Below are 25,086 nucleotides of genomic sequence, written 5' to 3'. Positions count from 1 at the left end.
AGGTGATGCAACGCCCGGTTATACTGCGTTTCTGTCTAAATGTATAGTTTCTAGAGCCATGACGTTACACGGAACATACAGCCCCCAGTGCCACAGTAAACAAATGATATCCAAGAATGAAGATTATAAAATAGCAGTTTTATTTCGACCGAGTTTCCGCAGTCTAGTCAGTTTACACAGGAGTAAAAATACACTGTAAATTATATCAACACTAAAAGAGAGAGATACATAGCTGTAGAATACGATACACAATATGAGGAAAACGTTAGAATACTCAGAATACTATAAATAAGACAAACTACTACAACTCAAATATAAACAGCTTAACATGATGTAGTTGGCTTTTTGAATAACTGATAGTTTTGATGATTGATGAATTTAGATTGTATGGACCCAGCGGTAGAGGTGAAACACTGCCCCCTATTACTTTGGAGCAGGTGGCTCGGAATTACACATTGAACCTTTAAAAATGCAGTTTATATAATATCATAATACAGTGAAAAATGACCATCAAGTTCTGAGTGCCAAGTTAATATCTTCAAATATCTTGCTTTGTCCACTCAGTTGAAAATATTCAATTTACAATGAGACCTTCAGGCAAAAAGCTGGAAAAAGTCAAGCGATTTAATCAACTAGTTCTTTCAGCACAAAATAAAAGCAAATGTGTTATTTGAATCCTTTTAATTCCCTCATGAGGTTTTAATTAGAATATCTCTCCAGATCTCCAACCTCCTCTACACCTCATCTTACATCCACCCCAGCTCTCCTCCTGCACTACACATTTATGTTTCCATCTATTCAACCACAACATCACTGAGCAGCACTTCTCCACTTCACAGATGTGCTCGGGTTGTCCTTGGAGATTTCCCTGCGCAAACAAAGCTCTCTTCCCCCTCTGTCTCTCTCTGATTCCACCCCCTCTGCCTCTCTCTCTATCCAACTCGACTGCTCTCTCCCCCCACGATTTCACACCAATGAGCATGCCGTGTGTAGCTCCCACTCGCTGGCATCAGAAACACTAGATATCTTCGGTTCCGAGCTGTACAGATTCATACAAATACACACCAGCATTGGCTAGACGGAGGCTGCGTTCTGCCAAAACACACGTTGGGGATAGGCTGTGATAAATAAGAAGGGGAGAAAGAGTCCAGCATCTCTCGCACACACAAGACTCAAGGTAAAGGATCCATATTAATTTATTGGATGACAACGAGTTATGTAATTATGCTGTGCACACAGAGCTTATAGGCATTATGTGGGTCTTTTCTGAAAGGTTCACAGGGTTGATTATTATCTGCTGCTTTAAATGGAGGCTTGTTGTTACATCAATGAAATAATGGAGTGATTTGACGTCTATGTGGCTAATATTGCAAAACAGTAATCAAACTATTGGAAATGAGAAATACAATCCACATACAAGACTTTTCAACTATTATCCAGCTAATTGTATGGGTGTTTGTGTACACACTGTGTGGCTGTATGTCCAAATTTGTATCTAAGTATTTTCTTATTATTGCATGCTTTCAGTCCCATTTTCTGTGAACACTGTTGAAAATCAGTTCACACCCTCGCACCTTCCCTGCCTTGATACTGAAAGTTCCGAGGGCTTTTCAGCCCAGCAAATGTCACTCATCAGAGGTATCAAACATGGAGTTGGGCTTTGAAGCCCACACAAGTGCCACCTCCATAACATTAAGATGTTGCAATTGTGAACCCTTCCACTGCTACTTACCCTGCCATTGTACATCATTGAACATGATACTTGTTATATGTTATTAAACGTTATCTATAGCCTACGACATTCAGAACATGCTTGCTTTGCTATGTAGAGATATTGGGAAGTAATGGCGTCCTGAGCAGAGAATAAAGTCACTGTCCCTCCGTGTGTGTTGTGATCCGAGCTTCTCTATGCTTTGTTTACAAGTCTGGTCCTGTCGCGCGTACATGACAGTGCAAGTGAATCCTTGTGTATGTGCCCCACTGGCTAGTTTATGGCCGCAGTTCTTCAATGCGCTCATACGGCGGTTACCGCTGATAACGCGGTCCTGTTGTCGCTGAAGCGTAACAGCCACCCGCCCGTCCCACCTCAAGTTCACACAGTTAGCTGTCAGCACTGTCGTCATTGTTTACACTATTTTTGCTGTTGGTAGCGCTAGCTGCTAGCCGCCAGCTCAGTCATCACCATGTTGAGAGCTGTGTGGAGGCAATCCCACAATCGCGGATATGCTCTGAATGGCTAGCTGCCTGTTTCTATGTGCTAAGCTAAGATAGGCGGTTGCTGACAATCGTTTCTTATATAGTGGTATTGATGTTTTTACAAATTCTCAAACAAGCAAATACATTATTTCCCCCAAAATGTCTTGTTGTATTTCTTTAACCAATTGCTTTGATTTCCCTAAACATAACAACATAATTTTGATTAGCATGGGTTACCATTTCAGGGATTTTAGGGAAAACAAATATAATAAACCTTAGCATACATGTTCAACATCAACATGTTGTGTTAGTAGTAGGTTGTTACATTGTTAAATTGATAAATAAGGCTGCAAACAGGGCCATTATTTCCATTATCAATTAATCTTCCGATTATTTTCTCGTTTAATCATTTGGTCTATAAAATGTAAGAAAATAGTAAAAAAATGTCCAATACAGTTTCTCAAAGTTCAAGGAGCTGTCTTAAGATGTCTTGTTTTGTCAGTCTATAAACTAATTTATTATTCGAGTTATTGTTGCTGCTCTATTGATATAGCGTAATTCAGTGGCGTAGCTCTGCTAGGGTCCTTTGTTGCATGTCACACCCCCTGCTCCCTCACCATGCTTTCTGCCTATCCCTACTGTCAGACAAAATACTAAAAATTTAACTAAAACGGCATTACATTTCCTAGTGATTTGATCAGCTGATCATCCTGCCTACACCAAGGGGGTACTATCTGCAGTGGAAAAACGAAATACAAAAAAGACCTGGTAACAAAAGTAAGTTGAGTCAAATCAAGCAGAGCCGTATCATTCAGTACGATGTATATGACAATAAATCCAAATCCAAATGAAGGCAAATTTTGCTCTGTGCATTTTTAATGTGTAAATAGGTATTCACGTGCTAACACATTTCCTTTATGATTCCATATAAGATGTCGCAAAACAAACTTAGTGCTGCATCAATTATTCTCTTTACTAGACAATGGCTAATGCGCTTGTCGAATGGCCAGTCATGATGCTTTTGCTAATGATTGGGGTAGTGTCAAGCTCAGGATATATTATGCTTCAGACTTGTTAGCGAGCTAGCAAACTGTTCTGCAGGGCTCCAAAGTAATTTAATAGTGGTTTCAAATATTTAGCAATAGATAAAAAGCAATTTGCAAACACCCCATGATGTCACAGCTCAGCTTTGCTGTTATGACAGTTGTTAATGTGCAAAACTTCATTAAATCTTCATTAGCAGAAACCACTCCTTTGTCTATCAAGATTGATTCATTTATTATGTGTCCCCAAGTTTTCCCCACTGACTACCATATGCACCTGACACAGTTCACATGACAACAGTTTACTCACTGGCTATTCCCAAACCAGCTGCTTACACATTGCAAAGAGGCTCTCTACATCCAGGACGGAAACAATCATCCCAGACTGTCAAAATGTCAAATGGAGGCCAAAACACAAAATATTTCTACTTTTTAACAAATGTAAACAGCAATTAAGCATACTGTATCCCATACAGAGTAGAGCATACATTTATTTCCATTGGGTTTTCATCATAGGCATTAATTCAGCACTGATATATTCAGGTGTAGTTTTCATTTCACTTCTATGTGAAATACATTTGCCTTAAATTTAGTAGACTGGTAACGTGTCCATTGTGTTCCAGCTCTTTCACCTAATGCATACTGGGACACACTCCAGCCTGTGAATAAGCATGTAGAAAATGTAAATATGGGTGGATGCATGGACAAAAATTAGCTGACCATCTCAATAGTATTTATTGTATATTTTTTACACATACCGCCTTCACCCAAGCTACTTTTCTCCTGCCTGGTCCAAGCACATTTCAAAATCACAATAAAAAATGTAATAGAGTACACAAGTCTGATAATATTTCATATGGGGGAATAACAATACTTAGTTAGTCTGAAAAAAAAAAAAGAAGCCGCAACAGCAGGCGGGAGAGCAGCATAAATTCAAATGAACACGAGTGTACCTCGTTGAAAAGCGGACAAAATACTAAACATAGTAATATTTGTTTAGCAGATGGGCAATCTTTTTTAGGTTGCCAAACAAGCTGCAGAGATATATAATGCACCATGTCCCTCTCAGGTTTGCACAGTACATTTCTATTGTATTGGAGATTAAATTATAAGCTTTTGAAGCTTGTGAACTGGACACAGATTAAGTTGATACGAAATAAATAGATAGAGTAGAGCCTGCACGGTGGGGAAGTGACATTAATCTAACCGTACATAAGTGTACCTTTCTGAGTAGAAAATAGATGAAAATAGTATCACGTTGTTATGTGCTGAAAAGCCCCACGGCAGCTTTATCCCAGGTTGACCCATCAAACTGTGGAAGTGAGCAATGTGCTCAGGTGACATCGCAGGAGGACTCAGGGGAGTGAGGGACCTGGTGCATAGTACGGATTGTGATTTACTAGTCCAATGTTTTAGGTCTATTACTTTTCTTTCTTCTAATATTCTGTCTCAATTGTGGACATTATGTTATTGGGGGTGGACAAAATATAAGGAGCACCTTGGAGGTTTCATGAAGCACTACAAGAGCTCATTACTTTTTGTTTTAAAATAAAATAAAGCACAATTATTTTTAATAAAAAACACTAGTTTTCTAACTAGGTTTCTGAAAATACCACTACAGAGAACATTTTGAACTGTCAACATTTTATTTTACTTTGTGGAACAACAGGGGCCAGGTGTATGTCACTCAAAAGTAGACAGAAATACTGTTTTTTGCATCAAAATAATATTCTGTTTTATAAATCTCTTCATGCAGAAGAGCTCCTAACCAGGTTGCATATGAATGCTGCTGCATGTTGCACCACCCGTTCTAAATCGGTGAAAAGAACAGCAAAGGTGTAATTCTACTGATTGTGCCACATCTGCGAGGTTCTCCAACAATGACAGACCAGCTGTATGTGTGACTATTACTCACAGCTGAGGCTATATATGGCACCTGTTCATTAATTCATCACAAGTACCTGTAAGCCATGGGAGCGGTGGTGAGAACTCAATCATTAATTACACATCAAAAAGATGATCAATGATTCAGTATGAAGCACTGTTATCCAAACAGATTTTAGAAACTGCTTCAAAAAGGAAAAGAACAATCAAATCATTAAACTAGAATGGCACTCAGAGAGCGCAGACCTCCGCCAAGGACAATGCAGCATTCACGTGCTCCTCGGATGGTTCCATTTCCCAAGTTGTGAAGTCTTTCTTTGATGCGTTGTATTTTATTACTCAGGGCGTTTAATTGACAGGTTAATAGCTGCTTCTGTAAATTGTCCAAGTGAGGAACTATTTTATTCATTAATATTTATCCGGACACCACATGAATGCAGCATGAATGCCCTTCTCGCAATGTTAACCGAAATAAGACATGATGCATGTGCCCGTCCCAGGAATCGGATAGACTCCTAAACCTAATGGGTTCTTCCTTGGCCTGTGCTACACCCTTCCAAGTTTCATGAAAGTCAGGCAAGTAGTTTTTTCCATCATTCTGCTGACAAACAAACCAAATACATAGCCTCCTTGGTGGAGGTAATCAAATCCGATGAATGATAACATTTATCACACAAAAGAAATACATCATATTGTTTTTATTTAAAATGTGTATTTCACTGACATTTTATGAATTGCTGTGTGGACAAATTTTTTTATTAGTTTTTTTAATTTTAATGTTTATTTGTATAGGGACAGGTATGTAGCTTCAACCAATGCCACACATCACAACATTTATAGTCCCTAGATGACATGTATGTCTACTATGAAAATGTGTACGTGTGGGAAATACATTTTCTCTAGCTAGCTGTCCTTGACACAACATAATTCTGATTACTGTAAACAGCAGAGTGACCAGTGTCCTCTGGCAAAAGGAAAATACACACACACATAATCTACTCTGATTAAAATATCTGTTAATGGGTCAGAAAAGGCTCATAATTTTTCACTTTTACTAACGTTCAAGATCACGTTTAGCTTTTGTATGCATTTACAACACATGGGCACAAGGAGAGAAGAGTCAGAGAGAAGTAATGGTGTTTGTAGCTGCAGGCGTCTCTGGATCAGAGTAGCAGCTAGCGGTCGCTAACAGTCGTGTGCAAGGACAGAAATAAACTTAAAATCAGCCATGATTCCTCTTTCTGTTGTTTCCATTGGTGGCAACACATCGGACGGTCTGACACATCTGCGGGCAGTCGGGCTTCCGCTCTCGAGGCAGTGTGCACTTAAATACACAAGTGCAAGACCACAGTTGTGCTCTTGTGACTCAAGTCCCATATCTGAGAGCTTGGCTGCAGAGAGGAAAGGGTCATGCCTGGACTTGCCAAGACTGAATTGCTGTTCAGTCACATCTCGACAGTGCATCTTAAATAGCCTGACAACAGCTAAAACTGTGTCTTACAATGGATAGACAGTGAAACCTAGACAATAAATGTGATTGCATCTAGAAACATTTAGGACTGATTGCACCAAAATGTTAAAATGTCCAGTACTTTGGGATTTAAACATGTTTTATTTCCTGTAGCATTGACCTAAGAAACTGGAAGAAATAATATATCTGCAAATTCTGTGATTCTCCACCACTGCTAACATTTTCAAAATGCATCTTACTAGCCCTGAGGAAACTGTCGATTTGGTTGAGTATTTTTGACCCTGCGTTCTCAGCACAACAAGGCCACACAGTGTCATAGAAGCAAAGTGTCGACACAGCTCAGTGGTTCTGCAGTGATAAGACAAGCGAATGATCCTGTTTTAATGTGTGTGAAGAACTGGAGGGGGGCAGAGAAGCTGTCAGTGAGTGAGTGAGTGAATGAATGAACAAGTTCATGAATTATAATTAATTAATGGATATGTGAGAGACAGCTACTTATAAGTGAGGCTGTGGATAAGAAAAGGACAGTTCCAGTGATAATATAAAGTACTGGAGTGGACATATTAGGCAGAACATTCACAAACATTGTCTGAAGATTTTGAGAAAAATGCTTATTTGCTGTCTTGCCAAGAGTTAGATGAAAAGATTAACACCACCCATGTCTTTACAATAAACATGAAGCCATTCACCACAAATTGTATCTACTTTAAATCACTGCTATTAGATGTGTTACTATTATTATTGCTATTTTTTTAGTTTTAGTTTTAGTTTTTTAGTTTAGGGTTTTTGCTAATAGTAACAGTGTTGTTATGTGTACTGTATGCAAACTTAACATTCAAATTATTTCTATAGCACTAAGTTTGGTAATTTTGTAGATGATGTTATCAGCACTATATTAACAGAATACATGACGTTTGCTGTACGATTATACCAGATGTAGGACCAAAACTTCATCTGCTAAAGCGCCCGATAATTCAACTTAACAAGTTGCTATTTTTACTTGCACTCGAGTAACGAGAAGAGGGATGCGATCTGTCCTTAAGATGTTCTCATTTTAACTTGAGAGATGACATAACACGCATGTGGCCTTTAACATCAATGTCAACATCATATGTGCAGACCATCCCTGCATATCATGCCATGTAGAGTATACATTCAGTAATCAATGCGGTCCCCCTATTGGCAACAGGCATATTTTCTGCAATTTGTAAACAGAAGATAACTCATATTCATTTGAATTTTCTCTGAATCTAATCTATTAATTATTTTACAAACTCTGTTTTATAATCATTTTGTAGCATGTCAGCAAACACAGCTATAGAACTGCGGGGTGTTCTGTCAGCGTACAAAAATGAGGACATTGAGGGAAATCTGAAAACCTGCATTGCAGCAAGTTAGGTAACATCAAAGAAGATGTTCACACACACACACACACAAATTCCACAATCTAGTTCTTTTACTTCCTCAATACACCAACCCCAACAGGCATCTCAGACATTAGGGGTCTAGCGGATGTTGCTTGTACTTTTAGATTCATAAGGCGTACTTGTGTATATCTGAGACATTAGAGCGCTGTTGCTGTTTTTAGCCTTTTTTCCTCCAGGAGCAGGCCTTGCTGCATGGCTGAATAGAACATGCACTGCTTCCTCCTGACTACATGGATTTGTCAGGGATTTTTATAAATAGCTCAGCGGCAGCACGTGTCTGCACCCAACTGCAAGATACAGATTTGACAAGAGAGACGAGGAGAGAGGGCATAAGAGGAGGAGGGAGAGGTCTGTTGTCATGTTATTGGCAGTTTGGCACACTCCATAGAACATGCTGACACACATACAAATTCGACCATAATATCTATCTGATGTGTATCTTCTTCTTTTTTTTCATGTCACATAAGAATTCAGTGCCACATGGAATTACAATGATTTGCATTTGATGAATTGCAGTGCAGTAGCACTGTTGTCCAGACAGGCATAAATGTAATTTATTAAAAGGCAGTGGAGTAGAAACATACCTCAACAAACAAGCAAGCAAGAGAGTATTCATGGTCCTTAGAGGATAAATCTTAAATTTCCATCCATCCATCCATCCATCCATCCATCCATCCAGAAAAAGTGCTTGCTCTTTTCCAAACAGTTTCCAATGATGGCTTCTCAAATGGTTCTGTGTAAACGAACAATTCTGCATCATTTAGGTTAGGAGTTGCCAAGTGTCATGAAATTGTAAAGGTTTAAATATATTTAGCTAAAAGAAAAAGCTACTAAATGGACCTTGTGGTGAGATGGTTTTGTTAACTACTGTTGTCCTATTACAAAACTGCATAAACGGACTAATGACTAGAGTACTATGAACTTTGCTGAGAAAAATCCTGTTCCCCTGAGGATGTCTCCAATTAATTTTAGTGATGCGCTGACCTTTTATCTAGCGCTAACCTTACACCAATTCTTCACTTTCACACATGGGTTGTTATGGCAAGTTTCATGAGCACATCTATGCTCTTCAGAGTAAATACCTATTACAATTGTTTGACTATATAACCTTTTTTTTGCTTTTCATCCAACTGTGTAAGTGTTAGGTGTTGGCATTACCATCGTCATTGTGTGAGAAAGTCATCCTAACAACACTCTTTTATAACCTTCCACAAGTCTAAAGAGAAATATGACGTAAAACTTTCCCAACGCTGGTGAACTTTAAATCTATAGTCTATACATAATCTGCTTCAATCAAAATATCTCTGCTCATTATTTTTTCAATTCTCTGAAAATAACTCTACATTAACAAATTAAGTGTACCTTGAGATTATGACTCACATAGATGACACGCAAATTACCCTTCCAGTCCAGTGCATCTGTTGTATATATAACATCTGATACATAACATGGGTGTATCTGGGGCAAACAGCTTCATATCTACAGTGCATTCAAAACAAGCTGCAAAAACGTCAGTGTTCCACTTCATCAGATTTATTTTTGGTTGGTTAGAAAAGCTTCTGAAAAAGCACGTAAACCATTAACTCTGAACTAAAACTTAAACAAATGCTTGTTACTGGAGAGTGTAGGTTTCATTTGTATTTTTTTCAACTCATGTGTTCTATACTAAAACACATATATGTACCTCTCTGTTGCTCACACCTAATGAAAGCAGACTATCACATGTTTGCATGTAAAGGCAATATCAGAAACCTGATATATTGGTCTAACCAAATCACAAATGCACCTGCTGTCGCTCATGCACACACACACACACATATCCCTGTACTTCTATCATTGTGAGGACCGTCATTAACATAATGCATTTCCTAGCTCCTTATCCTAACCTTAACCAGCCCAACTAAACTAACCACAACCCTAACCCTAAACTCAATTCTAACCTGAACCTTAAAACCAAGTCTGAACCCTCAAGTAGGCCTTTGAAGAAGATGTCCCCACTCTGTTAGTTAAAAATGTGTTCTCACAATGTAGCAAATACAAGAACACACACACATTTAATATTTCAAAACAACCTGTCAGAGGTAGATGGAGGACACAAAGTGACATTTTAAAGGGCCTTGACATTCATGTGGATGTAGACAGATGAAGTCCATTAATTCCAGCAAATGGCTTTCAGGTTGCTAATGAACAGTACATTTCATTCAATGTTCCCAATTCATGGTCCAAGCATCAAAACAATCTACTGCTCCAGCTGTACTACTGCACTGATATCATCCAATAGACAGGAATACTTAAGATGAACGGAGAAACACTATGAATGGATGGATGGAACAGATACAAGTTGTTTTACTCAAGCTTGTCATCGTCCATTACTCAGGAGACTTTTACATAACAGATCTGTCACAAAAATAAAGATATAAATAGGTTTCTTATATCGGAATGAAGCATGTTTCTTATGATGCCTTTGCTTATTAAGATATCCTTTATTATCAATCTGCGTACTTGACCTGAAAACAAATTGATACCGTTTTTATTCAACCATTAAAACAATTCTTATTTAAACAATTACATTAAAAAAACATTAAGATTCAAGGGCATGTAAAAAAAATGTTTGTAAATGTAAAACAGATTGTCATTGTGCTTTGCGTTTCAGTAAAGGAGATAAATACCGTCCTCACTCTGTACTGTATGAGAAAGTAGAAACAACAAGAGAACTGCATTCAAACATTTTTATTTATAAAGGAAAAAGCTGCCTCAGTCTATCACTTATCTTCTCACATTTAGAAGGCCGATTTTACACGTTTCATTTCAAATGTAGTGATTGATTGTCACTCATGCTGTATGTTATTTCTGCCTGTGTTCTTTGTATGTTGTTCTTAGTTTTTTCTGGTGTTTTTTTTATGTACATATTTATCTTTTTGTTTACTTTTCTTTTTCTCTGCTGTACTCATTTAGATGATTAAACAAAGGTTATTTATGTATAAAAGCCAAGCGTCATGTATTAAGGTAGACCACAAATAAAGCCCCCTATTGAGGTGCCAACAAATAAACTAGCTCTAAATGAATACTTGGACATTTTTGGCACTAGCACATCTAAAGCTCACAAATTCAAACTTTATATCTTATTAGTTTTTTAAGTCAAAAATATGTTCTGGCACATAACTCCCACGTAAATGGAAAATGTATTGTTTATGTACGGATTAAAGTTGGAGCCATTTAATTTTTTATTATTCACTCATACAGCAATTACATTTCACAGTTGAATTCACTGAAATACTTTTGGTTTATTATCGTAAACGGATTAGAAACCCTAATGACATCAATAAGGGAAATCCGTATTCAATCATTCCTTTATTTGTTTTACTGTTCTCAATTTACACTGTCATGGCCCCTCTCATTCAAGAGTGAAGCTTGGAGGATTTAACCTGAATATATTAAGACTCTGTCTGTCAGTCCATCCAATGGGTTTCATTAATGTTTCCTGTGAAATAGACCTACTTTTACTCAAATTTTGGGCATTTGATGGAACATCTTTACGACAGTGCCCCATCTGGAGGGACCGATATATCCTAGAGGGGAGGACAAGTTCATGTCAGCAGCCGTATACGAATAGAATCGGACAGATTGTGACGAGAGACGGGAAATGGTTAATTTCAGTGCATCTCAGATTGAGGGAAGTAGAAGTGTGATATTAAAAAGACTATCACTAAAAATGTAATGTTCTATTTTCTATAGCCAACAAATAAAATAAAACTTTTTTAAAATCAGTGACCCGCCACAATAATAACATTGATGATAAAAGCTTAACAGTTAAGTAGCTATGACATCTATAGAAACAGAAATACAGCGAGCGTGTGGAAACAAAGCTTATTGGGAGTTAATGCAAGTTGGATAGAGTTACTGAGATTACTAGAGACCGTGTTGCCTCCATATCTCAGCCTCAACTAAATTGCATTCATGAATTGTTGCGTAGGAGGTTTTCTAAAACGCTACACTCGAGAAACCTTATCAGGATGTGAATTTGAGTATCAGGGATGTTTGAATGTCCCTGCTGAATGAGGCAGAGCCATACTGAATCAACGTTTTGCATATGGAGTTGCACCTGTTGTCTACATCTAATCCAGTCCTGTCCAGTCTGTTGGCCTCATCTTTCATATTTAGTACTATCAGTTTATTCATTTGGTGTCCCAAAAACATTTAAGAACTTATACATAAGCTAAATATCTAAAGAGGCAGTCCATGAAGCTAAAACATAGGATTAGCCACTTTAGCAACAGCTGAAATCTGATGGCATCGTGCTTGGTGGTGCATTTTTAAGTGATACGTGATTTGTTAAAAAAACATTTAGCATTATTATGACTTTAACGTTCAATTGTCCAGGCAAATTGACTGAACATAATTGCTACGTTGCAGTTGTGATTTGGGCTCACATTCATGCAGCTCTACACATGCGACACATCCACAGTTTCTTACTGATGGTCAAAGCTGTGTTTGGAGCTTGATTTTAAACTTACAATTTATTGGTAACAACCTTGTTTCTTAGTGGAATGCGAAAAAGATTACAAACATACCCATGCACGTGTGAATCTGTATACATGGAAGGTATGTTTTCTTAGTCAAAGGGTTTTAGCTGTATGTGCAGATATACAATGAGAGAAAAACATTATGTATTGTGTGCTTTCTCCAGCAGGATCAGCACCTATGAAGACCAGACTAGGCTGCCTGTCCAACAAATCTGACTCCTACAGCGACTTCTCTGAGTTCCTGCCTCCTGCCCATGAAACCACCGCCAGGTGTCTGAAGTGAGTCTGCCAAAACATCCTGTGCCTTCTTCTGTGGGACAAAAAAACCCAAGCTTCTGTTGTGTTAAATAACTTTCTAGATGCCAGACTTGGCTTTTAAAGTGTGAAAGTGTTATGAAATTATGAAATTAAATGTTAAAATTCTTGAGAGAGCTGTCTTTAAGTCTTTAATCCAATTTTAGTATTTTTGTGGCATTTTCAATGTAATTTATTTTACTCCTGAAAGCCAACATAGGCAGCTACATTGATAAACAATTTAACTTTCTATTGTTCATTATGCAAAAGGTTTGTGTTGGTTGTTGGTTTTTTCCAAATCAGGAGTTGTTTTTACTTGAATGTTTACAAGGCCATTGCAAATGTATGCTAATAGAAAGGCATTTCTCTCAGAATGATTCAATTGGTTTAAACTTAAGCTGCCCTGACATATTCATGCACATCAGGCCAGTTATTATTGCCTTAGTCTGCAAATATTTCAAAGTCAACATATGGATGGTAAATTAAAACCTCATGATGTTTAGAATTCTTCCAAGAAAATGTGTTTTCCTCCATTTGTCTGTCAGTGCAACCATTTATATGCAAAGTAACCCAACAAGATGCACAAACACAAAATCACATCATTAACTTTATGACATTTTAAAAATATGTTTTTATAGAGCTCTCATGTTCGCGAGAATGGGTTTCATAAATAGCCTCATGCTCCAGATAACATTACATAGATGGAGGGGTACAATAATGTTAATGTATTTAATCTCCAAGAGAGTGTTTTTTATCCCATCATGTTTTCACCACTTCATAAAAGAGCATTAAAATGTGTAAAAAAGGTCAGCTCTTGTTTTTCTTCTATCTCTTCTCCTTCGTATTGCCACCATTCATTCATTCATCATCATCAATGGAACCAGATATTACAATTACTGTACTGCCTTGAGCGAAAGAAGCGCTGTGAGCTGAGAATAAATCATACATCAAACACAGCTGCCCCTATAATACATACAGTACCATTGTGTGTTAAAAATGCATGAAAGCACAGTGGGTGGTGCGCATCTTACTCAGGCAGTTCCCTTTGTCTTTCTCTCCATCAGAGTATCAACGGATGAGGTTGTTCGATGGTCAGAATCGTTTGATCATCTCCTCTCTCACAAATGTAAGTGGACATGTTCTATTTTTCAGCAGTAGCCTACCCACTGCACACGTCACGTACCGCATCAACTAAAATAAAGCCACTTTTTAATGTCGTGGTAAAATAGCCCTTTGCTTTGTTTTTCAATAGTTTCTATTTTTCGCTCAGCACAAGTCCATTTTCCCTTTGCCAAGCCAATTTATTTAAGTGTCTCATTTCTGTGTTGTGAAGACTCCTTACCGGATAATGAGTCACATACTTGTCTGTGACCTTCCCCATGGACCAGACACACACTGGCAAACTCACTCACACACATCCATCTGTACAAACAGGTTGTGTGTTTATTCTCTGACTGCTAACAAGCTATGCTATTCAGAGCACTTCTACTGAGATTTATTCTTAATCACCAGAAACACTCAGCACCCACTCTTGCTCCTCTGACTGATGTGAAAACTACTCTTTGCCTATCAAGACTGTTGTGCTTTACTGAGCCCCAGAAGGGAAGGCAATTTAAAGTGTAAGTAGAAGAAAATTATTTATTCGGAAGCAAGGACAGTAAGATGTCTTCCTCTTAATATGCTTTTGAGTATGATTGTTATAAAAACTCTGAAAACCCTTTCCTGAAAACAAGTTTAAAAAACCCCATCTTGTTTCAAATCAAATCAAATTTATTTGTATAGCCCAATATCACAAAGTACACATTTGCCTCAGTGGGCTTTACAGACTGTACAGGATATGACACCTTCTGTCCTTAGACCCTCGCACCGCACAAGGAAAAACTTCCTAAAATAAACCCCACAATTAAAAGAGGGAAAAATGGAAGAAACCGCAGGGAGAGCAACTGAGGAGGGACAAATACAACATCCATTTGACAGAAATGATGTTGTGATCAAAAAAGAGAAAGTATGGATGAATGTCAAAAAGGCTTCCCGGTGTCCGGCAGGACCAGGGCAGCAGGCGCAGCCACGATTCCTGATCCTGACGTAAACTTTATCAGTGGCAACCTGCCACATGAGAGACACAGAAACTCCGGGGATGATGGCCCGGATGCTGAGTTAGTAACATACATTTACATAAATGCATATGGATAGAGAGGGAGAAGAGGGGATAAGGAGAGGAGGGGAGAGGAAGAGAAGGAGAAGAGCAGGGAGGTATCCCCCGGCAGTTTAAGCCTATAGCAGCATAACTAGGGGCTGATCCAAGGCAAGCCTGAGCCAGCCCTAACTATAAGCTTTATCAAAAAGGAAAGTCTTTAGCCTGCTCTTAAATGTGGAGAGGGTGTCTGCCTCCCGAACACAAACTGGAAGCTTGATGGGATCTTGATAGCTGAAAGCTCTGGCTACCATTGTGCTCTTAGATACTCTAGGAACCACAAGTAACCCTGTATGTTTCTTACCAGATAAACTATTTGGAGCACTGAGGAACTTAGTGCTGCCATGACCAGTTAGAATCAAATATTTAATAAAATTGAGACGGACGGAGCCTGCGATGTGATGAAAAGAGCGGATTAGTGCAGGATGCGGGAGAAGATGCAGCGGGAGACCTGTACAGGTGAGCTGACGGTGTATCAGTGCATCATACACCAGGAAGTGCTGTGTTGTAAAGCTCTGGAGATGGAACAAGTAATAAGCACCGTAACACAGACAGGACACTATATAAGAGACAATTTAAGTCTTTTCCTGAGGAGATACATTCCGAACATGGCGGTGCGATGGCTGAGTCGAGGGAAAGTGCTGAATAGATTTTTGGAGTTTTTGGAAGCAAAGGGAAACACACCACAGATCTCTGGGACAATGTGAGCTGGCCTGTTTGTGCGACATAACGAAGCATCTCACTGTTAAACCTCCAGCTTCAGGGCCGTGTGATCACAGACATGTATGATGCAGTGAGAGCATTCCAAGCCGAGCTGCCTGTGGGAGACTCGGATGCAGCAAGGAAACTTTGGTCACTACATGTTTCCAAACACTGACAAACCATCTCCACCGCTGTGTTCCCGACTGCGCATGAACTGCTCAGCAATCCGTTTGCAGTTTACGTGGAAACAGCACATGTGAACATCGAAATGGAGCTGATTGACCTCCAGTGTAACGACACACCCAAGGCAAAGTATGACTCTGTGGGCGTTGCAGTTCCCAAGCTTCACCCCCTAAATCAGTGTTACTCATTGCGCGGCTCGCGAGCCTCCTGCGGCTTGCCAAGCTTTAATTGGTGGCTCGCGTGGCAGTAGGCTAAATAAAGGGGTGATAGATATGATTATGCAGTCAATACAGATATTTTATAAAAACAAGCAGGGCTATTACATATAACCCATTAAAACACTGAAAGTATCTGTTCTATTAGGCTACAAATAATACAAATAATTGATAAAAGATGCAAATATAGACTGGAAAGATAGTTGCCAGTTTTGGCGGTCTATCCAGTACTTCAATGGCGAATGCTCTCTTGGAAGGGTAGATACATGGTGGACTAGTATAGAAACAAATAAACTTAAGCTCATTCAAAATATGTTATCATAAGCATGCTTATGAATATGGACATTATTTTGCTAAATTCGAACATTTAGATTGGAGGATACTATGACCAACCTGGCACTTCATACTCGCGTTAGCTTGGCTCCGGATTACTCGTTTCACCATTACATGCAAGTTTGCACGTCTTTCTACAGACGTAAAATGGATCGATTTCTTATTTAAAAATAGTTGCACACCAGGTGGACAGAAACAAAGCGTGACAAACGAGGAAAGTTAAGATTTGGCTTTGGAGCATCCAACCACCGCAAATCGAGAGCAAGATGCTGGAGATGGAGTTTGTGGACAGACAACAGCTGTTCCCGTTATAAAAGAAAGGTACGAGCCATACAAGACGAGCAAAGGAAATTTCAAGAAAAGTCGACAGAGGAATTTTTATTTGTCCTCCACGAGTCGAACCCTTTGTGCTTAATGTGCAAACAAACCCGCTCTGGTTTCAAGCGAAGTCATTTGGAGCGGCATTTCTAAACGACGCATCCAAAATTCAACGAAACTTACACACCTGGAAGAGAAATTAGTAAAAAATAAATAAAATAGAGCAGCTTTCTTCTTCTCTTTCTGGACAACAAAGGCTCATACACAGGACAACTAATACAGCTGAACGATTAACTGAGACATCTTTTGAGATCGCATGGATTTTGGCTTGGGCAAAAAACCTTCTCAGACTCAAATTGTGAAAGACTGCTTTTTGACTTCAGCAGAAATATTGTTTGCAGAGTTTGAAAACATTATCCCAGTATTAAGCTAATCCTGTTTTTAATGAATGTATTGGTTGGATGCGTTGCATATTGTATGTTCTGGGTGAGATGACAGATTAATAAGCAGACAGGCTTTTTATGACTGGATGTAGCTTTTCATACTTTGCAGTAAAAGTGTCTCTCCTATTGACTTTGTCCTATCAATGTGGCTCTCACGTAAAAAATAGTGAAGACCACTGCCCTAAACGATGCCTTAATTTTGGCCCTCTCTGTGATTGAGTTTGACACCCCTGGTCTATTGCTTGCTTTGCGCAGTTTCTCCTCAGCTGTCTCGCGAAGGGCAGGGCTCCGTCCCCTAAACACACACACACACACACACGTGCGCACACAGTTACAGTCAGAGACAGAGTGGTGGAAAGGAGAGGGGATAACTAAAACAAAATCCGCTGCTAAATGTTTTACTTTAAAATGACACAATATAATTATTTATTACTTGTTAATCATGTTAAAAAATGTCAGCTCAAAATTGTATGTGAGCCATATCACGTGAAAATGTAGCCGAGAAAATTGGACACGTGAAAATTGGACACCAAGATGGTGTCCAAAGCAAACACGTGATATGACGACAACAATAATGTAGCCGCCTGCTTCTGTGATGATTTCAGTCGCAGTGTAGCGGACATGTTTCCCGACTCTGCCATCGCAAGGAAGTCCTCGTCGGGGAAAACAAAAGCCACACAACTCATCAATCATCAAATAAATTGATGATATTAACTAATAAATAAAATACATACATTTTATAAACATGTATTTCCTGAATGTATATACCCGTCCCTTATGAGTTTACATTTACATTACATGGGTAGGGGCTGGGTGGCTGAGAGCTGTGAAAATATGGGCGGAATCCCTCCAAAAAATGTCCCTTATTTTGAAATTCCAATGTTGACAGGTATGACGTGAACATATTTTTAGGAGAACAGGATGCTTTTTCTATGAACACCTGTTGGTGCTAGAAACGTAGCTATACATGTATTAATATGCTTGCAAAAGGCAGGTCTGAAAAAGACAACTAGCAAGTGTTTGATGAAAACACCGTCAGCCAGTGCTGAAACTAACTATTATTTTCTTTGTCAATTAATCTGCCTATTATTGTCTCATTAGTTGTCATAATAATTTTGGCTATACAATCTCAGAAAATAGTAAAAAATAAATATATATAATCAAACTATGATTTCCCAGAGCCCAATGTTACGTCTTCAGATGTCTTACTTTGTCTGACAAACAGTCGAAACTCAAATGTATTAAATGTACAATAATATAAAACAAAGAAAAGCAGCAAATGTTCATATTACAGAAGCTGGAACCAGTCAATGTGTTGTATCTTTGTTTGACGAATGCCTTAAACAATATTTCAATTAGAAAAATAGTTTTTCTTTAAATTGATTAATCAAAAAAAAAAACTCATGATTGTATTCATTCGTTCATTGTATTCATTCCAGTCGTTCCCGGTGTAGTTGTCTCCATCTGATAGTTTACTTCACCTTTAATAGATATTGATGGACGTCTCTTTAATAAATCTTCTGATGATGTCCAATGAGATGATGAGTTGTTTGCAACACAACTGTCATCACTTCTGACAACTAAAACGTTATATATTTTCTGTAGAATTGTTTTTCGACACACCGTGCATACAAAGGGAATAGAAACAGCCCAGACTGAAAGGAAGCTGTAAACACCTTGCACTTGCATGAACATTATCTGTTATGTTCAGATTGAGGCAGTTACAAAACACTTTTGTTTGACACATAGCTAATGGAGCGATAATGATGTCACCTGCGGAAAACATCAAGTTTGTTACAAAGCCAAGATTACAGCCCTCCCCAGGCGGAGAGAGCGTGATATGCTTGCGTGTCCTGTTTCAATTGACCAAGCATTACAGAGGTGAACTACAACATGTACATGAACACACACACAAGCATTACATAAGTAATGGCAAAGCAATAGGAACATAGAACTGAATGTTCCCTCGCTGGGATGTTGCATTCACCTCGGCCTTAATTTAATTTAAAAGGAGGGGTTGCGTATTACAATTAGACCTGACTGCATTGTAGTGTCCTTCTTCAGTGTGTAAAGCTGATTATGTGTTTGCTGGGGGACAGACCTGTGCACACTTTCAGCTGTAGCATGTCCTGAATGTAAAATAACATTGTGTGAGGTTGACAAGTAGCAGTGCTCTGCTTTTTAAGCTTGTTGTATCAGGGTTACAGTTTTTGCCAGTGACAACTAATCTAAAAATGTTAGCATTTCAAAGATTTAGCATAGCAGGGGTTTTAAACTAAGCAACAATATACTTTTTAAATGATATGTCAGTCCCAGTGTGATTACTCCTGAGTCTCCAGCGATTGTCTCAGCCCCAGCTGCCGTGTATTGTCTGTATTACTCCCAGCTGCTCCTAATTGCTCCGGTGTATTTAAGCTTGAGTCTGAACAGCTTCCTGTCAGTTCATTTACTTCTCTTGCTGCATCGATTTATAGGTTCTCAGCTAGATTACCTGCTTGAATTCACCTCAACTTGCCAGTAAACTGCTCAGGATGTATGCCTCAACTCACTCTGCCTACCATTTGTATGCGTCCTTCTCAGTCCCTGCTCTCAGCCAACACTTCTGAACTGCCTCAGTCTAACCTTGCCAACCATCTACCAAGCAACAGACCTTTAGCCCATCTCCTCTCCAAATGAAAGCTACTATAATAATTTAGGGTGAAATAATCCAGAGCAGTTAGTGGCAGTAATAATAAATATAACGCCTTTTCATGCAGGGGGAGTAGTTTAAAGTGAAGAAACAAGATGACAAATAAAAACGGACAGATTAAAACGTGTACGCACGATAAAACCAAGCAATAAAGCAAAGGGGCATGAGAACAATAAAACACGTAAAAGATAAATAAACAAAGTGTGACAAAAGTGTGAGCTAGTTGAAGGCAATGCTGAAATAAATATATTTTCAATTGTCGTTTAAAAATGTTCAGTGTGTGCATCTCCTTATATCCTTGTATAGGGAATTCCACAGTTTTGTTAAACAAGGCTGACCTGCTGATTTAGTTTTCTGTGTGAACAAACGCAATGCACCAACACAGGCAGTTAAGAAGACTGCTAGGAAGGAAAAAAAGAAATCTAAACAATGCACACTTTTTAAACATCCGCAAAATGCATTGTAAATTTATCTTAGTGAATCACAATACTTTTTTTTCGTCACCAAAAATGTATCATGATGATGATGTTGATCCAGATTTTTTGGACACTTTTGAAAATTTCACCACTTTCTTCACAAACTGCTGAATTTGACTTTAAAGTCAATATGCCACTTGTAATCTGTGGCTGTCTGCTAGGTGCAACACATTTCATAACTAATGTTGACATTTGCATTTTCAACAGAAGTCTGTGCTCTCTGGGAGCTTTTCTCGAAATGTGTCACTAAGGAGAAAATCTTTTCATACGCATTACAAAATGTTCAAGTAGACAAAAGGGAACACTGTAAAAACTTTAGGATTCCCTGTTGCCTGTGATGTCTGCTTTCCATTTGTGTTACCACGGTTATTTGGCCACTTCTTTAAAAAGCAGTCAAGTGTGTGTGTGTGTGTGTGTGTGTGTGTGTGTGTGTGTGTGTGTGTTTTGACCTGCACGGTGTTGTTTTTTACACTTATGAGAATGTATGTGTGTGTTTCTGTGTGAGTATTGGTGTTGAACACGCACAGATGGACCATCCCCCCCATCTCTGCCTAGCTTTATTAGGTAAACACCAGAAATGAAAAGGATGGAAATGGCATGTCAACGTGACACAGGCCCATAGAGAAACATGCCCTTCTTCTTTGTTATCATCAATGGGGAGCACATTAATTGATCACTTATCTTGACTGATGAAGACAGCAAAAAAAAAGGATATTTGTGGGAGTATTTTGTTCTGATTTTGTTTGTGTTCTAATCATGAGCGCTGTTTCCCGCTCCTGGGAACAAGATTGTGTGCGCACTGGAAAAATATCAACATAGAGTGAAGGTTATTATCACAAGCTACTCTCTGTAGAAGAAGAAAAAAAACATCCAGCTTCCTGCTGTACAGAAATAGGTGTGATGCTGCAATATTAATCATGTTTTTGAAGTGTTTTTGTTGTCTTTACCTCCTCTTCTTACCACCTGATTCATTTATCCTTTCCAGATGGCCTGGCTGCCTTCCGGACATTTCTCAAGACCGAGTTCAGTGACGAGAATATCGAGTTTTGGATGGCCTGCGAGGAGTACAAAAAAATCAAAAGCTCAACCAAGCTGGTGTCCAAAGCAAACAAGATCTTCCAGGAGTTCATTGATATTCAGGCACCCAGAGAGGTGTGTGACCAGTGTTCATGTGTCCTTCCCTTTTTAAGTAATGACGCTTAGAAAAACCTTTTTTCCACATCAATATATAGTAATTGTAATATATTGGTCTAATTATGTACATGATCGAATTCTAAGATAAACACATTTATTTCCTTTTCACAAAGAGGAAGAGACTCAGACTTCGTTACCAGCTGTGACAGAGACTGGTGTGTGTGTGTGTGTGTGTGTGTGTGTGTGTGTGTGTGTGTATATGTGTGTGTAACCACGATAGCGTGGCAACAGATGGACAAGAAACTTTGCAGATGTGTAGTTGAGATCATTTATGACCGAGTTTGAAAATGGGCATTGTCTGAGCAAGGGAGTGTCTGTGTGCGTGTATGTCTGTGGACATATTTTGTACTGCAATAGTGTTGCAACTGTGCAAGATGCAGTCATAAATATTTCCATTTGTGTAGTTTAGATCAAATAAAGGTCTAGTTCAAAGATGGCTGTGGTCCAACAAGGGTGGCGCAGGTGCCATTATCACACCCACTTTACGCCTCTACTTCACGTCACAACTTTACGCCCCTGGCCGGATTTAGCAGCACAAAACTTTACAGGTGTGTAGTAGAGATCATTAGGAAGATTGAGTTTGAAAATGAGTGTAGTCCGAGCAGGGGCACCAGAAATATTGGGGTAGGAAGTGGGGAAGGTGCCATTGGCCCCGCCACTTTTCCCCTGTGGTGCGATTTGGCATTGCAGCTGTGTGATCACATCACAAGATGTTAAGGTTTGGTTAGGTTTAGGCAATTAAAAGACTTTGTTAAGGAACGATCATAGTCAAGTACTGTGAAGAGCATACCTTACCTTCTCCTTTTTTAATGTGCATTTGCTCTGCTTATCCTTGCAGGTAAACATTGACTACCGCACCAGGGAAAAGACCAAGCAGAGCCTGGAGGATCCGTCCCCAACCAGCCTCAACGAAGTCCAAGCTAAAGTCTACAGCCTCATGGAGAAAGACTCCTACCCACGATTCCTCAGGTCCAAGATGTACCAGGGTATAGTCAACAGGGCGCACGCACAAGGCCAGCGGAGGTCTGTTTGACCGACTCTGATGAAGACCACAAACGACATAAAACTGGACCTACACTGTCAATCACTCGTAAACCCTTTGACATCATCTCTGAATACTGTGAATCTGCAAGGATGGTGTTGACATGCTTGACTGTTTCCTTTGTTTACACCAGCTCCATGCATGCAATCCCTCGAAAAAGACATGTCTTGGTGGGCTGCACTTACGTTACAAAGGAGGAGATTTGATGAGAATAAGCTAATAATTTTACCTCTACTTAGTGCTGGGTGATATGTTATATCAATAATAGTGTATATTATCACAAACGATTACTATGTGATAATGATATTTACACAATTTCAGAAGATATCAGACATATACCATGTCATTAAAATGTATACTGGTAAATTAAACTAACAACAACTACTAAATGGAGCGAGCAACAACTGAAATGCCACAACCAATTCTTGATCTTATAAAATTATTTTCCGTCATTCAAAATATTTATTTTTAGTTACAGGTGCTAAAAGATTGACTTGAGAATAAGGACCGTGAAATGCAGTCGAAAGCTCAAACTGTTTCTAATATCAAGAATAAACTAAGGGTTGTTTGCAGTTTCATTACACATACCAAGATGTATAAAACTAAATTTAAATTTAATTAAATATTCCATAAGTTGATTTCAATAACTCAACAGGTTTTGACCCACTATTATTATTATTATTAATAATAAATTCATTACCACGGACATAAAATAAATAAAATAACATTGTTTGATGTGCGGTTTCTATGCACCACCCGTGTTTCCTTATCTGCTGCAAGTCTTGTACTGTAGATATTGAAAAGCCCCTTAAGGCAAATTTAGAATTTTTGATATTGGGCTAAATTAGTAAGATTTTAATTTTTTATTTGATACCATACTCAGAAGTACCATTCGCTGGCTTCATTGGTTAATAAACTGAATAGACTTGTGGGGGTTCCACACACCACTTGTAGAAAACAGCCGTACTTGACCAAAAGTACTGAGTTGATTTTTATTCCATCATCAAGACAAAAACATATTGAACATACCGCTTTGTTTTATCGCCCAGCACTACCTCTACTTGTCTTCAGTTCTTTGTGAAATAGACACCGTCGTATGCAGGTGACTAGACCTGTTGTGGTAGTTTGTGTGTTTACGACGAACAATGAACACTTAATATCTGAAACTGTGCCCAACTAGATTGCACTTAGATATTGATATAACTACATAATCCTGTGTATTGTAAACTCTTGCAGGTGTTCTATGTGACATTTGATGTGGAGTATAATGAAGTATTGGGTTCCTTTTTGCTTTCAATTCACTCAATCCAGGAAGTGGAAATGTGTCATCATCCCTGAACTTGTCCTGCATGGTATATACAGTTCATCCGATTGGGCTAATTGTTTATTGCTGGCCAGGATTCTGTAGAATTTTAGTATTTTCAGTTAGATTTGATTAGGGCCTTGTCATTGAACTAAAATAACATAATTAAAAGTAAGCACAATTTCTTTGGACTACTGATCAACATTGGATGCAAAATGACTGCATTGAATGTGCGAAATAAAAGCTAATTAGAATATCCTACTAAAATAGAAATTATAATTTACTATACTATAATTTGCAAAAATGTACAGCATTATCAGCACCCAGTAAATAGAATATTAAACATAGGCCTCCTATAATTAGTGAATTGAAAGCGACAGCCTGACCCCCATAGAATCTGTTGAAAAATGTGTTGTGCAAATTTCCTAAGGAACAGCATGATGCAATGCTCAGATAAAAACTATTTAGATATTCTTTAACTTGTACAGTATGTTTTGAAAATGACTGCAAAAAAACAACTTAAGTCTAGAATATGTCACTAACGTGTCAATGTGTTTGAAATGTGCTCCATCAACATTTGCACTCCTTTTTAAATAAGCTGATTGAAAAGATTTCAGGGGAGATATTTTCTTTATTGCATGTGTACTTTAAAGGCCAAACTGTTGGAAATACAACAAAACTGGCTGAACAACATATCGCCCTATATGGTATGTTACTGTGTTCCACATGAATGTAACCTCCCCCCTATATTTTGTGATTAAAAATGAATCTGCATCTATGTTTTGGGCACTGTATGACTTCATTCTCAATACCAAAAGGCTATGAGAGCTATGAAAATGCATTCATCCACTGATCAGACAGACGGATTGACCTCGATTTCAATGACATTTTATAATGGCAGTCAAACCATAGAAGAAGAAAACTAATAAATGGAAACCCAGTCTATTTCCTTTTTTGGACAAGATATTTGAGATGATAATATCTGGTTTCTATTTAACATTATATTGGAAAAATTTGAATAACAGACAAATGTAACAAAGTCAGTTAAATGATATGGAAATGGACTGAACATGTCCATTCGCTCAACATTTTAAAATGTACCTTTCGTCACATTCTAGGTCAGATGTTGCAGCTGCTTTTAACAACTATAAATCAC

General features: G+C 38.5%; 1 protein-coding gene across 2 annotated transcripts; it reads left to right on the top strand.

Moving 5' to 3' along the window:
- The first annotated feature begins 974 nt into the window (after positions 1-974).
- On the top strand, positions 975-24,708 carry LOC115007547 (regulator of G-protein signaling 8-like). Of its 2 annotated transcripts, none has more exons than XM_029430476.1 (5): positions 975-1,177; positions 12,712-12,823; positions 13,903-13,964; positions 21,377-21,543; positions 22,424-24,708. In XM_029430476.1, the coding sequence occupies exons 2-5, from the start codon at positions 12,723-12,725 to the stop codon at positions 22,616-22,618; spliced, it is 525 nt and encodes a 174-aa protein (XP_029286336.1). In that variant the 5' UTR covers positions 975-1,177; positions 12,712-12,722; the 3' UTR covers positions 22,619-24,708. The 2 variants fall into 2 exon arrangements, with proteins under 2 accessions (XP_029286336.1, XP_029286335.1); XM_029430475.1 differs by having other exon boundaries at positions 12,709-12,823.
- Positions 24,709-25,086: the final 378 nt, after the last annotated feature.

The sequence above is a fragment of the Cottoperca gobio genome, chromosome 4 (assembly GCF_900634415.1).
Source record: "Cottoperca gobio chromosome 4, fCotGob3.1, whole genome shotgun sequence".
Taxonomy (NCBI): domain Eukaryota; kingdom Metazoa; phylum Chordata; class Actinopteri; order Perciformes; family Bovichtidae; genus Cottoperca; species Cottoperca gobio.
This window is presented reverse-complemented; position numbering and strand designations above follow the sequence as displayed.

Excerpts from the sequence above, each read along its gene's own strand:
- LOC115007547 (XM_029430476.1), top strand. The coding sequence starts at position 12,723 with ATGAAGACCAGACTAGGCTGCCTGTCCAACAAATCTGACTCCTACAGC. Across the intron at positions 12,824-13,902 it reads ACCACCGCCAGGTGTCTGAA|AGTATCAACGGATGAGGTTG; the intron begins GTGAGTCTGCCA and ends TCTCTCCATCAG. Across the intron at positions 13,965-21,376 it reads TCATCTCCTCTCTCACAAAT|ATGGCCTGGCTGCCTTCCGG; the intron begins GTAAGTGGACAT and ends TATCCTTTCCAG.